The sequence below is a fragment of the Pygoscelis adeliae genome, unplaced genomic scaffold (assembly GCF_000699105.1).
Source record: "Pygoscelis adeliae isolate BGI_AS28 unplaced genomic scaffold, ASM69910v1 Scaffold56, whole genome shotgun sequence".
Classification (NCBI taxonomy): domain Eukaryota; kingdom Metazoa; phylum Chordata; class Aves; order Sphenisciformes; family Spheniscidae; genus Pygoscelis; species Pygoscelis adeliae.
In genome coordinates, this window is record NW_008824944.1 from 791,887 (window position 1) to 809,072 (window position 17,186).

General features: G+C 40.3%; 1 protein-coding gene across 1 annotated transcript in view; it reads right to left on the reverse strand.

Annotated features, from left to right (window-relative positions):
- Positions 1-604: 604 nt before the first annotated feature.
- GPC6 (glypican 6) overlaps positions 605-17,186 on the reverse strand; it is a 561,851-nt gene continuing 545,269 nt past the window's right edge. The window contains exons 9-11 of the mRNA XM_009325570.1: positions 10,690-10,865; positions 10,066-10,244; positions 605-769 (exon numbers count right to left, since the gene is read on the reverse strand). Coding sequence (XP_009323845.1) covers positions 605-769; positions 10,066-10,244; positions 10,690-10,865 — 520 coding nt within the window. The remainder of the gene's footprint in view (positions 770-10,065; positions 10,245-10,689; positions 10,866-17,186) is intronic.

Consider the following 17,186-nt stretch of genomic DNA (forward strand, 5'->3'; position numbering starts at 1 on the left):
TGAAATTTACTGGCTTTTGTCTGTATTTATAGAGATATGTGTGTATATGTGTAAATAAATGTGTATACAGGGAGAGGGATGCACACTCACATATACTATGAGAGTGTGCCATTCTCAGAAACATGAAAAGGAAAACAAAGTGGAAGAGCAGGAGACCTAGAAAATTGGACACTGAATGGATGCTTTACAGCTAGGGCTTTTGGTTTTGGCCACATTTAAAGTACCAACCCCCAAAAAGTATGCTGGGGAAAGAAAAAGGATTTCATCATTATGGAATCCCAAGAGATGGCGGGGGATACAGAAGAAGCTGCACTTAACTATTTTCAGCTTTTAAAAAGTTATTTTCTGTCATAACAATCAACTATTTTGAAAGAGGTGTATTAGCGGTTTGTCAGTATTATCCTGTGTATATTAACCTTGCTTTCTCTACTGACCTCTTAGAAAATGTGTATTTTCCTTTCATTGATGCAGTAAGGGCTGAGACTGACAAACGACTAAGTGCATTAATGATTAAACTCAAAGGGTATCTTTATCGAAGTTCTCACTCTTGAGGCACTGTATTAATCTGCTTTCTGCCCTTTGGCGATGTGCACCTTACTCCTCGCTAACTCTCTGAGCTGGCTCGAGCCCTGTGCACTGCTTTCACCAGCCTTGGCAAGGCATCTGGGATTTCGGGAGAGATCTGTTGAGCTCCATCCCTTGTGCATATGCACACTGAAGGCAGTCGCATTGTGTGTTCATAGCTAGGGTAGTCGACAGGTACAAATGTCTTATAAGGAAGAGTATAAACATAACAACATTGAGCAGCATTCAGAACAACGAATGCACGTTGGTTGTACGTCTAGTTGCATCAAGGTTGGTTTGGCTGAGAAACGAAGTTGTTATACTATGACTTCCCCAAATGGGATCCCACTCCAGCACTGGCATGAAGAAGAGGCACCATTGTGCTGACAAGGAGAAGGACAGGAGAGAGTCTGGGTGAAGCCTGGATCCCCCCAGTCTCACCAGTGGCATCTACCTCCAGGCACTTAAGTGAGATGCCTAAATGACAAGCCTTGTCATCCCAGGCTGCCTGTGCAGGGAAGACAGGTAAGCTCCTTCCCAGATACGGAGGTACCCGTCTCTTTTGACTAACTGCAGAGACCTAGAAAGACAACCCTGCTGAGCAACGTGCTCCCTGAAGCGCCTAATGCTAGGTGAGATGACCCGAGGCCCTAAGACACAGCTGGTTTTCATGAAGACAGATGGGGTGAGAGGAAAAGGAGTCAGTGGGAAAGGATTTCAAGCCTGAGAGAAGGTAGGGATTGCCCATCAGGAAGGTCTTGGTGCTCCTGGCACTGTCGCCTCTTCTTGCTTCCAAGCTCTAAGTCTACAAGTGGACTGAAAGTGCATTTACGGATAATAAAGCAGAGCTTTCATAGTCTGTCTACTGTAGTTAGTAATCATAAGGCTGTATATGATTGTAGTGGAAAGAAAAGTCTAGTGTTGAATCCAAAGTTGTTACTATAAAAGGCTATATACAGAAACAAATTCAATTGCATTAGCCCTACAGAAAGTGATTTAAGGCATTTTACACAAAAAATACTGGGCTCTGTGAAACCTATTTCACAAATGTATCAGAATGATTGTATATATTTTTCTATTTCTGTCCATGGTACGTTACTTCTCTGAAGTTGCAAAGCCATAAAGAATCTTTTCCTTAAAAGTTCAAACTCTGCCTTGCTACACTGCTATATGTATATGTACACACTGTCATATGCTGCTAAATACTGTATCTTTGTAAGTAGCGTTTGGAGATGGGGAGAATTTGGGATTTTTCTTTAACTTTCATTTTGTTTGGAACTCTCCCAAAACTGAAGCTGTACCATTTAGTTTCAGGTATGATCTATAAACAAGATCTGTAGGTTTTTTTTTTTTTTTGTGTCAGATTAGGCTGAAATGTTAAAATTGGATCTGTTGAAAAGCAGGTTTAATGTTTAATGAGATTTTTTCGACCCAACCCTATTTCTGTCTAAAACCAATTTTACTCTGAACTTGACTTGCATTCAAATATCACCCCTATCAATTCACATTTAACCATGTTAAATACTAATCTAGAAATACAGCATCAAAACCGGAGCTAACAATTTGTGTGCTTTCAAGTGATGTTCATACGTCTGGAGTCGTAAAAGTTTAACAAGCAAGTATAAATGTCAATTGATACCCAAATCAAGACATCTGACATACTTAAATAACACCCTTTCTTTGAATTTGCTAAATGTAACAAAATTGCTACTGGAAATGAAATTATATTGCTCACCAACAACACAAAGTAACCTGGGAGGAATTGGTATATAAATGTCCATCAATTTATGTAGTTTGACATCCCCGAACATCTGAATGCAAATTCTTCATTTGTAAATTTGTGTTCAGATTAGGTAAAAGTTGAAAAGAAGCTTCAGAATATTTTGGAGATGCAAGTGCTCCCTTCTCCCCCCTCAAGTACACACACACATACATTCACAAATTATTTACAAAATATTCTTGCAGCCTCAAACTCAACTAATAGCACAAAGCTGAAATCTGAACTCCTCAACTTCTCTTTGGGCAGATTTTTAAGAGTGATCATCACTCTGTAGCTCTTACAAGCAGACTAAGATTAACCGACTACTTAAAATTAGTCTGTGTTATCTAAAGACTGAAACAGTTAATCTGTACTTGCGTTACATGCATATAATGTAATATACACATAGCCAATGTGAAAGTAAATCAAATGAAGCCCAGAATGTTAAAATAAAATAAAAGGAAAAAAAAAAATCCAACACCAAACCTCAAACCAATCAATTACAGAACCGATATAAATTGTTTCCTGATGTTGTTACTTGTTCAGTTAATCTTGCTATAGACAATCCACAAATTCTTTGCCGTTGGCCTTGCTGGCTCATCAGCACAGCAGGCGACAACAAAACAGACTGTACGCTATAGTTACAAGGAAAAAACAGAATTTTTGCCACAACTGAATGAATAAGCCAAAAAGTAGTCTATAAGCTCTAATAATACACTGAATTGAAAAAAGGAGTCATCAGGATTTATGTCAGATGATCAAGAACATACACCCAGCAGAACATGTTTAGAATAGAGAATAAAAGCTAAAGGTGGGGTCTGATAAAGACTGAAAAAACGCAAGAATAAGTGGACCAAATCTTTTTGTTGCTACATCCTCTGTCTGAAAAGAGAAGCATTAAGTGCTACCAAAGACACAGAGATGTGGGGAAGGGAGATAGAAAATCCAGTGAGCAAAAACTGAGTGAAAAGACAGTTCAGCCTCGAGAAGAAAATGGTCATAGGGACACTGGTGACTCAAAGACAGACGGGACGTGTGGCACACAGAAGGAGGAGAGCCAGACAGGAAGCTTTAGTCAGAAAGGTTTATCATCAGGAAACACGGATTTGCCAAAAAGGATTTTTTTTTGCTGGAATGCACTAGCTTTGATAAAACATTCATTTTGAAAGATTTTTCGGGCCCAGGATGATACTTTGAGGTGAAGAGTGAGGAGAGGAGGGAGGAGAAAGAGCACAGCCCACCTGTAACCTGGTGTTTGGGGTATTTAGTGGAACGTGGGAGACCGCTACGAAACCTTGGCTGAATGACTGGAGTTTGGGCTTTCCCCAAAGCCCCTGTGAGTGACCTTTTCAGGCTTGAGAAGAAAACTCACTAGATGTGTAGTGGAACTGAGTCATTTCTGTGAGACATGTGAAGGACTTTCGTGCCTAAATAATGTATATTTTTAGGAAAAAAGAAGACTACTGACACACAGAAGTCTGTTTTAGGTAGTAAGCTCTTCCTCACATGCTGAAAGATACAGAATTAGCCAGCGTACCTGGAAAATAAGAAGAGAGAGAGAAACCTTGCAGCAGACTACAGAAACACCACTGACCTGTGAAGCAATATTTGGGCCTTTGCTATGTACGGAAGTGTATGGTTATAATTAGATTACACAGAAAATTCACAGACAGTAGGTCGAAAGGAAGAGCTGGACAGCAGTGAGGAGCACCAGCTGTCCCTCGCGCGATTTTATTGTTAATCCCCCACGGTCATATATCTGCTGGGTCTCACTGTGAAGTCGCTGCTCCCCTCACTCATTCCTCTGTTTTCTCTCCAACTGTCTTGGAAGAACATACTCCACCACCGGCAGGGACAACTTGCATGCCCAGGAGGCTCTTTGCTTCAGGTGATCTGTGTGGGAGCTCGGCAGAGGTATAAAAGCAGCTCCATGAGCTCCATGAGCTGAGAATTGTCTAAATGGCTAGCCTCTCACTTTGAAGAAGGTAAATTTCTTTCCAACTTCCCCAATGCTTGGAGCTGAAAGCCATATACTCTGTATTTTTTTCAAGGAAGAAAATCATATTGATTTCTCCTTTAGAGGAAGTAGATTTGTCTTCCCTGAAAATTTGGTTTTAAAAAGTCTTCAGAGATACTGACAGATGGTACCCCATTATATCTAAAGTAAACAGTTGCCATTCTGTACCTCTTTTTTACTAATGATGAATGGATACTCCCTTTCCCTAATCCCTCTCAAGAAAAAAGACAACTTCTTTTGGTAATGCAGCTGTTCTTAGTTTGATAAACAAACTACACCACTGGATGCTGCCTGGTGCTCAAAGTATTAAGCCTCACCGATTTCCTGGTGCCAGAATAAAGGAGGAAAAGCAAGAACAAATTTTTTTTCCAGTGCACCATGAGACAAAAGCCTTTCATGAATATTACACTGTTAAGTATCAATGCTACATAATTAAAAATAAAGGTGAAATGAGAGCTGATTGAAATACTGACCCATTTTCTTGAAATGGTTTGATTTAACTGTGTAGACTTTAAGCTGTGGACAAACCTATGTGAGTTTCTTCAACTTCTGGGCAGTCCAGAGACCTCGGCTGTGGGGAAGCCGGGCAGAAAGACTGCAACTGCTTTGGAGTCAAGTTTGGAAACTTACAGGTGAGGATGCTAATGTCACCTCTTTTATCGACAATGTTGCTGTTTTATTGAGAGTCGGAAAGAAATCAAATATAAACAGCTTCCTAAAAAAGGACTTACTTTATTCTCCCTGATTATAGTGAAAATCCTTGTTAATGACAAAGCTCTCATTTGCTTTGTCACAGGGACAGGATTTCACACAGGTGCAATGCACAAGTTTGTTATATGAACACATGATACACAATCAGAATTGTAAACTATGTAGTCAGTTTAGTAGAAAAAGCAGTGAGTACTGTAAGCGAACACTTCATGTTACATCGGCAAATTACTCTCAAGTGATTGTATTGGTCAGCAGATTTGAATAGGATAGACTGTTGGAAAATGTTCTGACTGAATTAATCTGAGACCATCTCTCTTGCCTGGTGCTAGAAGTTTGTTTTAAAAATCAGTTTCAAAGTTCTTGGTTCTCCATTAGGTCTCCTATGCTTTTTAACAGATGAGAAAATGGTTGATATCATATTGTTTATCTTTCATGTCCCCTATTACCATGGTACTCTGGTCTTTATCATTGTTTTATCAAAAAAGGGTCATAATTACACGTTAGTATGATCCTCACAGTCCATGTGAGTAGCTGTAATGGAAACATTACCCTGTTCAGTGCACCACCTGCCCTAATTTTCTTGGAAGCATGCATTGCTGTGTCTATTGTGTTTTGACAACATATTCTCAGCCCCACAGCTAAGTCTTAGCCTTTGACTGTTGAATTTCCCTTTGAGATTTGGGTTTTTGCAGTTCTATGTGATGTTCCACTATTGTTAACTCTATTCATTCTCATCCAGCAGATTTGAAAATTCATGGGTTAATATAGTAAATATAGTAAATATAGCTCTGTAGTCTTTGAAATGTGGATTTCTTCTTAATATGTGAAGTTTGTTCAGACATTTATTTCCATAATGAAATCTGCAGAAACCTGATTTTCCCAGCAGAATCATTCAAAAATTTTCTGTGTTCAGTTTTAATGGATTATCTTTGGAAGTAAATTAAAAACGAAGAACACAAATTGCATCGGTGCTGTAATTTATTTTTCATGTTGAAATAATAAAAAAGTCTCAGTGAATAAGTATAGTTACATTTGATAATGATTCAGGGTTGGTTAGTAAACTGAAGGTAACTGCTGCCTGCTGAGACACTGCACGCACAGTCCACCTCCCAAGAACAGCTATAGCTCACAGCCATTTTGCATGGAAGCACCTCAAACTGGTTCACACAGCTGTGGGAATAGTCCTTCCTAAAAATCCTGCAGAACTGGGAGGATTTGTTTAAATGAGACTCAGATTTTGGGAGCTTTCCATGGACAGAGCTCTGCAATGCCTCTTAGGGAATTGGGATAGATCGGCCCTTACCAGAATCCTGAGGCACAGGTTCCTCTCCTCCTCCTCTTTAGCAGGAAATCTTTACCTTCTCTTTTTGATTCTTTCTGATTGTCTTTTTTGAAATGCCTAAGTTTAGCCAGAGTTCAGGTAGTCTGCACTGCAGTGTGTACGGAGTCATCAGCAGAAAAATCTGCAGTACAGTGAACGCTGAAAATTTGGGGACAATGTAAAATCAATGTAATTAATATTAAAATAGAAAACCTCACAGGGGTCTACAGCACTGGTTGTGTTATTCATTGCATCTAATTTTTTAAGAGCCTCCACTGTAAAAGGGCATAAAATGGCAAGAACTTCTGGATTGCAGAGCATAAAGGGTTTACACAATCAAAGGATTTTTTCCTTAGGACTTAGGTCCTCTTTCTTGAACAGGTGATTTTCTTCTTTATCTTTTCTTACTTTACCAGCTGCTAACAGAATAGACATATTTAAAATGTGGCACACCAAAAAATTGCCTTAGAAGAAGAGTTAATGGATGTAAAGGATGTGCAAATAGAAGCATTGGAAATTATGTGGATTCTTGCATTTATGAACACGAATGCTCTTTCTTTTTGTTCCTTCATTCCCAATTTCATTTGCTCTGTAGATTTAATAGCTCTCTTAATCTCAGAAAAATGCAATGTATGAAGAGAGTATTCAACCTCTGGGGACTATTAAAGAAATGCATGCCTCACACCTCACGCAAAGGCATCTCCATCTCCTGACAAGACATCACCATGCATAGTAGGAAAATAAGAGGAGAAATAATATGGAAGACATAAATTTCTGGCAGAACTTGCACAAGACAATCACTTTTTGGCAAAGATTAGTCTGGTTTGTTGTTTCACCGGCAGTTTGTAAGATCCAGTCCAAGCAGAGCAGGGCCCCTCCTGCAGGCTCCCTGAGGGAGAACAGCCTTCAGCAAACCCCCTAGTTCTTAGGGATCCCTCTTACTCCTTGTCCACGAGTCCATGGAGGTCTACAAATAGCTGAGAGCACCCTGGACACCCAGTTTGGCTGCACCAGCTGAAAACAGTCATCAGATCACCTAAATGTGGGCCGAGGCTAACACAAAGACCCTAGGAGTCCATCAGCTCCTTAGCCAGCAGTGCGGAGCAGGTACAACAGAGGACCTGCCTCAGAGGACTTTGTTACCTGTCAATAAGCTTCCAGACCCAGAATAATCAGATGGAAATAGTATCAGTTATCACTGAATAAACACACAACAGGAAAAATCAAAATGACACTCAACTTGTCCTGAAACGAGGTTGCTGAGGAGGAGAAGCGTAGAAAGGGTGTGTAGATGGGTAGAAAGAGATGGACCAGGGGAGAGTTTTAAAGGGGTCTCCTTGTACAAAGCTGCATATGCAAGTTCAGGGGAAAAAATCAAAGAAAATATCCTATGCTTGGTACCTGCTGTACCAGGGCCAATGAAAAAGCCTGTGAAAATTGGCTTAAACTCTGCTGTTCAACTTCCTGAAGGCATTAAATGCTGAATCACAAGGTCCGCTCTAGAGTGAACCATCAGAGCAGCAGGAAGCACTGCTTCGGCCGGTGTAAGACACGCGTGATCCGAACACCTAGCCGGTGATTCCTGCACACTAGGCTGGGCCAAGAAGAATAGATCATTATACTTTGAAGTACACAAACAAATGGGAAAAAAGGAAGGGAATACAAGTGGCTCAAAACCTATGCTTTTTGTTATTAGACATACTATATAAATAGTTTGTAAATACTTTTTGGTAAAAGTGCTTAAGTATACTTTATCCTAATGTGCTGTGTGTTTTCTACTTTAATTTCATGCCTAAATCAATAGCTAATTATAATTTGACAAGAAAAAGAGATTGCAATGGATATGATCTACCTGCTCTGCTGTTAAATTGTAATGTGGTTGGTTGGCTTTACAGTGTTTCCATAATTTGTCTATACCATTTCCAGAGTCACTGTAAGAACCAGGAAATAAATTTCTGGTGAACCATTTCACCACCATGCAGAATTGTCAGAGAAGCCCTTCGTCTGTGGCTGATGGAAGAGGGAAGGTTTTGACGTCTAGTTGTTGACACTCTTTTGTCCAGGATTTAAACAGCTTCCACCTCCAGTTTTATGATCAGATGCAGATTAGGGAAACTCTCTCCAGGACCATGGTCATTTAGGCAACGATTATTAAAGCAATGTATCCTTGAAGAATCTGAGTACAATTGCCATCACAAATAACATCCGTGTCCTTCTCTAGGCCTATCACACAAACTCGCATGCTCCCCACAAATACACACATATGAGAGAGGTTTTCTCCCCCACCCTGCAAACCTGTTAAGAAATGGACAACTGGATATGTAAAAAATTCTCTTCTTTGATTTTCATGCTCACCAGTCATTAAAGGGTTACTTTTCAGAGCAGCACAAAAAAAGAAGAGCTGGTTGACCAAACATTTTTTTTCTTACAAAGAAGTGTCAACCCTGAGCTTGTAATTAAGAAGTTAAAATCTGTGATTTATATATATTTATATATATAAAAATAGATGATCATACTAAGACTAAAAAAGTGAAAGAAATCTCCATGTCAGTACTATATATTTGTTTGTTCTGAAATTTTGCTGAAGAAATCCTTGTGATACTGAAATTAACTGATATGAAAGATGTAGTTAGATGTGAAACGCACTATTGATCCGGTTGCTGTTAGTCCATTAGAGAATTGCCGTCTTGGTAAGACAATGAACATAGTAGCAGAAAGTCCTAATCGATGTCAGGACAATAACAAAAGGAAAAAGATTATATCACAAGAGATTATTTTCTGTCCGAACCCTTGAGGGGAGATTTGTCAGGAGCATTGTTTAGCATTACCACCAAGGTGGACAGTGAGCTAAGTGGAAATCTGTGCCAATTGTATAACATGGATAAATACTAAAAGAAACTAGGTGAAATCGTGCTACTACTCAATTTTTTACTGGGCATTAAGATTTAAATCCTAAACAACAGTAACATGATATTCTGAAGCTAGTGGAGTTACTATCATACTAAAAGATAAACTTATTTTTCAGCTTCTCTACCTTCATACCAGTATGATGTGGTTGGCAGATGGACCACAAGACATTCACCGCTGAGACATCCCTTTGTGTGGAAAAAAAATCCAGACTTCCTCCCTATAGCAATGATTATGCTGATGACCTGAATCATCCTACAGAAGTTCCTAAGGGAAACCTGGCTGTCAGTGAAGAACGGTTGCATGTTTTTTGATTCTTTCTTGTCTTTTTTTGTTTCATTGATATTCTGTTGAAATGCAGCAGCCTTGAGTGAGGCCTGATTCAGAAAGAAAACTGTTTTCTTGGTTTCTTCCCCCCTCTTTTTTCTCATTAGGGAAAAACACACACTGTAAGATCCTTTTTTACTTTTGCAGCATAAAAGGAAATGAAGCTCAGAAAGTCTCCTGTAATAAAGATTTGAGAAAGAATTCTCTCAAGAGTGGATATTGTCTTCAGAGATATCTGAAAAAAGCAGGAAGCAGTTCAGTCTGGCACCTGGTACTCTTTGGGAAAACAAAAAAGGGAAGCAGGTTGCAGTACTGCTCTCTTCTCGTAGAAAACTGCAAGTGTTTGTGGCATGGTCCATTGTCCAAGAGTATAAGAAAAGAAGAAAGTTGGCTGCTTCTGTAGCTAAAACACAGTTTCTCTGACCAGATCTAGGATTATCTCCACTGTCTCTGCAGTACGAGACTGATGAAGATGACGAGCAATGTCTGCAGTGACCTGCCAGGCTGCGTGGCTGAAGCCTCCACCTCCCTCCTGTCGGAGTCAACCGGTGGTGCTTCGGTGGTGACGAAATCAAACTCGGTGGGACAGATGTCATCTGTACAGCCGCTTCCACTGCCTGAGCCGCTGGTTTCATCACCTGGCACAAAGGAGCGAGGGAAACAACGTGAAGGCCACGGGTTACAGCGTTCATCCCTTTTCTCTGTTCCCGTTCCACCCGGCACCCTGGTGGGGATGAACACCTTGGGAACACGAAAGTGTTGGTGGTGCTAACTTTCATTCAGTAAAACATCCAAACAAAAGCCACCATGATTTAATTAGGTGCTTAAATGCCCTTCTGAAAAAGGAGGGGACTGCTGGCATTATGGAAAGCCCTCAGTGTTTTGATGCATTTGACATGAAGACAAGCAAGAGAAGCAAAAGAAATAAATATATAACTGGAATTTCATGTGACAGAAAAAGACTTTTTTTTTATGTTGTCAGCAGCACAGAGCACAAAGACCAAAGAAAGCTATTCTAAGGGAAGAGATTTATGAGTGTGTTTCAAAAATATACTTATTTAATGACAGTTAATAGTTTCTTACTTGTATCCTGGAAGTTGACATCATTTCCATTATACGCGTTCTTCAGTTTGTTAGTCATGACACGTAAGGCCATGATTTGTTGTCGAATGAAGGTGTCTGGCCTCGTGATGTCCACATCTACTTCTGGATTGTTGATCTGGTTGGTCAAGCCATCATTCATAATCTCAGGCAAGTATCTATATAGCAGGATGAATGATTAGTTTAAAATGCAATGGGTTTCAGAAATAAAAGACTGTACAGTAAATGCTGTGCTACCCAATTTGACACTGATAACGATTACACAGTTCTTAAACAGCTCCAGTGAAACCATTTTAAAAATATGTTTTTTAATTTTACAGACTCTAAAGGCTCTTTTTAGTAGCTCAGCTGCATGGAGAGCAGAAAGGATTTAAGCTCTCCAACCTCTCAGCTCTCCACATACTCCCCAGCAAATGCATTGGCTCTGTGAACTATGGAAGAGGTTCACCAGCCGGCACTAAGTCACTGCATGTTCAGATCCTCTAATGATATGAATGGTTGCACACTAAATTAAGCATCTAACAGTGCATTCTTCTGTTTTTATTTCTTTCTGCTTAAAAATTATGAACTCCTTTGTTTATATATAGCATATTTGTTGTTCTGAGATAGTTTAGAAGGCTATCTTGAGGCATTATGAATCTCCTTGTTTAAAGGAAGCAATTAATTTTCTTCTCCAGTTCTTCCTTGCATCCCTTTTTTGACCGCCATGAACAACACCTCCAGCCTATCTGACATCCAGGCCCATAAACGGTGTTGTGAGTTTACCAGACTCCAGTGTTCTCTTTGATTTGGTCCTTATTCCTTACAAACAGGCTATGCTTGCATCTCCCGCGTGCTTTGTGAATAACATTTAAGGTATGGCATTTCCTATCCATCCACACATCTGAGTTTTTTTATTCAGGGTCTTAGCTTATCATTTCTTGATTACTGCAGCATTCCTTTCTCTGACCTTGGCAAATGTAGTCTTAGGCTGCTCACAGGCAGCAAGTGTGCTTTTGCAGGTATCTCTCACCTACAAAAATCAGCCCATGATTCCAATCATCCTACAGTAAACGTCTTCATCATCTTTTGTTAAATATGCACACACTTTGTCCCCTGCTGGTCTTTGTCCTCAGGAAACTCTCCTTATAGACATCTGCAAAGCTACCTTTTTTCCTACTTTGAACGTCTGTTAAAAATTATCTGTGCATTTTACAGCTGCTAGGCTGAGAAAGGGCTGACATTATTTCTCTGTGCTGGCATGGTATCCTGAGAAAATCATGTATCACTGCTTCCCTGTTCTCTCTCATCTGTCTTTATTTACCTACTACCTTTGTCTCATATTTAGACTGCAAGGGATTTGGGGCAGATCTGCCCTTTGTTCATGTTCTTCATCAGGATATGATCTATTTTGTAATTAGTTTGCATACCAGGCTATCCTACTGATGTTTGTGGGACTTCTCGTGTGGGTATGTGCTTAGCCAGTAATGATAGCACAGTCTAGCTTACTAATGGCAAACTTTCATGATGACTGGTACCAAACATAGTTTAAGAGTATTTTACTTCACTCTCACTTGTGCCAGCCCAATTCTCTATCAATTTTCGAATTTGGTGCTGGTGCCAGTGTTATGTTCATATTGGTCTGGAAAATAAATATATCCCTTAAAAATAAATGTGAAAGTAAGGGAGAAGAAAGGATTTTCTCTGCTGAAATCGTGGTTAAGGGAAGACAAGTTTTAGTATTGCTTCTGGAGGTTCACAAAATGATGACTGCTTTGCTGCACCAGGGAAGGGTTTAGTCTCATCATAATAGGTACTCGCTTTGCAAGATAAGACTCATTTGTCATCAGTGGCCTTTGAAAGCTTACATGAGAATAATCCTGGGGGAGTGTGAACATATAAGAACAAAACATGACTGCCAAAAATACCCAGCCTCAAACTGCGTGTCCTGTTGTTTCACTAGTACCATAACGAGAAATAACAATGCTGTAGGGATCCCATCCAGACTCCTGTGGTACAGGCTTAACTATGATGAGTATACAGAGCCACCTCCCCTAGTACGGAGGACTGCAGACCGCAGTGTTATGAATCACCAAAGATAGAAATTGGAAATAATTCTGCAGAGCTGCCTGGAGGCAGCAGGATGGAGACCTTGGCACGCAGGGAAGCTCTGGGCTGCAAAGGAACAGCACCTCCATCTGTCACACGTCTCTACAAATGAAATGGCTGGTGTAGATAAATTACTCAGCCTAGAAGTAAATCAGCGATTTCAAGGTGCAGTTGATTAAAAAAAGTAAGAATGTAAGAATTGCCCTACTGGCTCAGAGATGATGTCCATCTTGCCTGGTATCTTGTCCATGACAACGGCCATAGCTTTAGCAGCTAGAAGTGATTTGAAATCGCTGAGTGTTCATGTGGATTACTTTCCTTGTTTATGAAGGGTTAGCTGCTCTTTATTGCAAGCCATCCGTGAGAAGCTATGGCTAGCTCTGAATGGCAGTTCACAGGCTTTCTTTGACTGATTTATGTTTGATTTCATCTTGTCTTATCGTCAATAATAAAAGAAGAATGTGCTGACTTCTTAGTAAGCTTTCATAGGGAGAGAATATGAGTTAGTTTGGAGATTCAAAGCAGTTAGAGAGTGCTCTGGTGTGTGCTTTTTATCGAGGTTCATATTCTGCACTGGAATCAGTGTGGATCTGGTGTCCTTCTGAAGACCATCTAACTTTAAATGGGCCAGCCTATTCAGTCGTAGGAAGTGATTCAGTCAATCTGTCACACAACCCCTAGTATCTGCCTCAGGATCTGGTGATCCCCAAAGCATTCCTGGCATGGAGAGGTTAACCTCTCAGGAGAACAGTCCAGTGCATCTCACCTAGATGTGTAAGGGAGCCATACTGGATGTGGGCCACAAGAAATCCATTACCTTATGATTGCCTAAAAGTTGGGTGGATACTTAAATTCCCGGATGAATATGTCTCATGGCATTTAGGGCTTAAGAGCAAAAGAATTAGAGAGGCTGAGGATTCATCTTTAGATTTATACAGATACCAAAACTTGTATGTCTAAATGCAAGTGTCTGCATATGAGCAGAGTCCCACTCGCCAGATCTAGTCAACAAAAGATCTAGTCAAAACTAGTCAGGACTTTATTCATCAGTGGAGTGGGGACAGCTGTTGGAGTCCCATGTGCCTTTGGCCAGATGACTAGTTCATTAGATTTCATTTGGTGGGATGTAGTTGCACAAACTAGACATCTGGTGCCATTTGAATGCTCTTGGTTATTCCTCCTCTTCTCATTACTAGCCCTGAAAGGTATGGCTTTCCCATAGGTCCTGCATCATATCTACAGGCTTGAGGGGGAGATCTTGTACATCTGGGGCATCTAAAATTATATTAGGTGTCTTTTTAGGCAGCTGAATTGAGTCTTGAGTGCCACTTTAGCCACCGGGGGATATGCTGCTTGGTGTCCTGCTGCCACTCCAGTAGGGTTTGAATATCCCGTAGGTCCAGTGTCTTAGTTGCTAGCTCCATGAAGGTGTCTTGACTATTCAGACCATCTCACATATTAGTAGATAAGCTTGTTTAGGCAATTGAAAATGGCCTCACTGACTACACTGACAGGATATTGGGGCTCTCTTCGGGCACCTTAACATTGGTGATTTTTAAAATGCTCTAGCAGTTCTTGCCCAGGCTCTGGTCCAGATGGGAGGTAGTGTCCTGTGTCATACTCATCTCAGACATGCTGAAGAGTCTCAAATGACACTACTCTCGCTTGGGTAACACAAATTATTGTCTCACCCATAGGCATGTATATTTACATGCATGAATTTACATGTCTGAATGTGAAGCTGGATTCTGCCCTCATTACTGAACTAGTTCACCTGCTTCCTCAGGGGAAAAAAAAAATATTATTGAATGTAAATATCTTTGAATTGTTTTCCTTTCTTGAAAGGACTGATATGGGAGCACACAGCCCAAGGTGTTTCATGAGTGACAGCCTCTGAGAGGCAGCCCAGCACATGTTCTGACAAAAACATTTTGATGTGTGTGGGGTAGGGTTAAGTCACACCGAATAGGAAGCCATGTCTTGGGACCACTTTTTGACAGAAGATTTGTTGCTAGCTGGGCTAAGTTGTTGAACACAGCTGGTTTTTCTGCAGTTCTGTATGTGGAGACACCCCTGTGAATTTTAAGCTTTGCTGCTGCTTCTGCTCTCGTTAATGATCTCTTTGTATGCCTGGCCATTACAAGAACTGTATGCCCATTATGAACAAGAAGAAGAGAAGTGCCAACCTGAATCACTGTCTGTTCTTTGCATCTTCCTAGCAAAAAAAAAATCAGCTTTCTTAGCCCTCTGAGTATAGAGAAGCTGAACAAGACTGTTTGTTTTCTGCTGTTTGCTCCTTGCTCAGCTATGTCAGGATGTTAGTGTAATTTACATTGTTTTCTAAAATATTAATGCTTTCTGTTCCTCTTAGCATTTCCACAGTTCTTGCTTGTCTCAGCAGACACAACAAAGATGTCTTTTGGCACATCATAGCCAAGCACCACAAAGCCTATTTAAAACCACTTTTTTTTTTTTTTTTAAATATCCAGTTAAAGTTCCAGGGTGTCTGCTTCCTTTTCAAGTCTAAAAATGACTGATGAATCTTTCAGATCATTTATATAAAGGCTGTAGCCATAAAAAAACACCAAAAAAGGAGGAATCTTCTGGTTTTTAAAAGACATCTGCCTTAAAGGGCAGCGTTCTCCATATTTTGCTGCCGCAGCAGCTGCTTACAGTATGACTGGAGCATCCCACCCAGGCAGTACTGGAGTTTTTCCAGGTGCACAGAATTGTAGGCAATAGAGTACAAAATACAGCACGGGCTTACTCAGGCTGGGCTGGGTGTAGGCAGTCACATCTGGTCCAGAAAGATAAGTACAGTGGAAAATTGGCTTGTTTGGCTAACCAGATCACCTCATCTGATTCTGTTTGCTCAGGAGGTAATCCCCATAGGATATTTTCAGGGTTGTTTTTTTTTTTCCTCCTCCATCTTAGAGAAAATCTCGAGGAGACAGAAGGAGAGGGAGAAAATCATTCATCTGCCAGTTTGCTGGAAGGAAGAAGCTGAAAAAATAAACTAGAGCCATCAGTTAAGAATAGGCAGTTTTCACACTTACTGAGAAGTGGTTTATTCACACTTTCACTAGTGGTGCTAAATGATTATCTTTGCCCTCATTGCAAGCCTTGCTGGTCAGCAATGAGCAACTTTTCCAGGACAGGCACTGATCTGGTAAGTCTTTCTTTCCACCTGAATTTCACCAGGAATTAAAGGCTCTCTGCCGGGGAAGTAGGCACTCACCTACCTATGGCAGGAGAAGAAGAAAATTTCAGGCCAGCTGAGACTCTATCCTGTGTTTGTTTTGGTGAAGTACCTTGTAGTTTTGAGCTAGATGTTGAAAATTACAGTGTTCATTTTTCCTTTTATTCCTTACTTTTCTCTATTTTTTTTCTGTTTATGATTACTGTCTGTCTCATATATAATTCTATTTCTTCTTCATTGTACTCGGAGGAGTGATAGGTTCCTCATGGAAAGGAGCGCAGGTCTCATCTCTTCCATAGATTACAGCCTTCCAGAGTTAAGACATACTAATAGGTCTATAGTCCTGCTGAGCATGAGCACCAGGATGATAGTGCATGAGCACAATGTCTCACATGGCTTGGTTGAAACGACTTGGCTGAATTGGTTGGAGCAATTCAAGGTTCTTCTGACCACCAGGCTGGTTGCAAATTTGGTTACTGTTCTCACTTCAGTAAAAGTCACTTATTCAAGGACTAATACCTTGGATTTGGTTTAACTCCTAAAGCCTGAATTCCATCATTCCTGGGAAAATTCCTTCATTTCTGGAGAACAGTGAAGAGGTTATCAGCTGTTGTTAAGAATTTATCTGCATATAGGGAAGGAGCTAAACTTTTGAAGTTTGGCCTTAATGATGTTTTCTAGATCCTAAATATCTTTAAAAAAAATCTGTCGCTATGCATCTGGCAGAAGACATTAATTCTTTAAACATAAAATTATGTTCAAGTTTTTTTGTGAATACTGATATGATGGGGAAGTCTTGTTGGGCATCTCTCTAAAAGGCACTTTGTCTGAAGTAGCTATTATTATTATTTTTAATAGGGATTTTTTTTTCAAAAGAGATTCATCCACCTAATAAATGTTTTCCCATTTCCGCAACACTTGGTTTCTACCTGATGTGACCTGATTAAAACCATTCTTTGTACAGGATCAGCAAAGAGTCAAGTGCACCCTTCCAGAACACCAAATGGATGACTCTGTTACCCCATGATTATTTGCGAATTGGCGACCTTCATTTGGTGACCTGGTGTCACTGTAAATTAATCACGGTAGCGAAGTGATATCTGGGGAGTGTAATAACCACAAGTGACCTTGGTGTAATGCCTCTCTCAGGAGAAAGCCTAGCTTTCATTTTCTGTGATGTCAGATTTGTAAC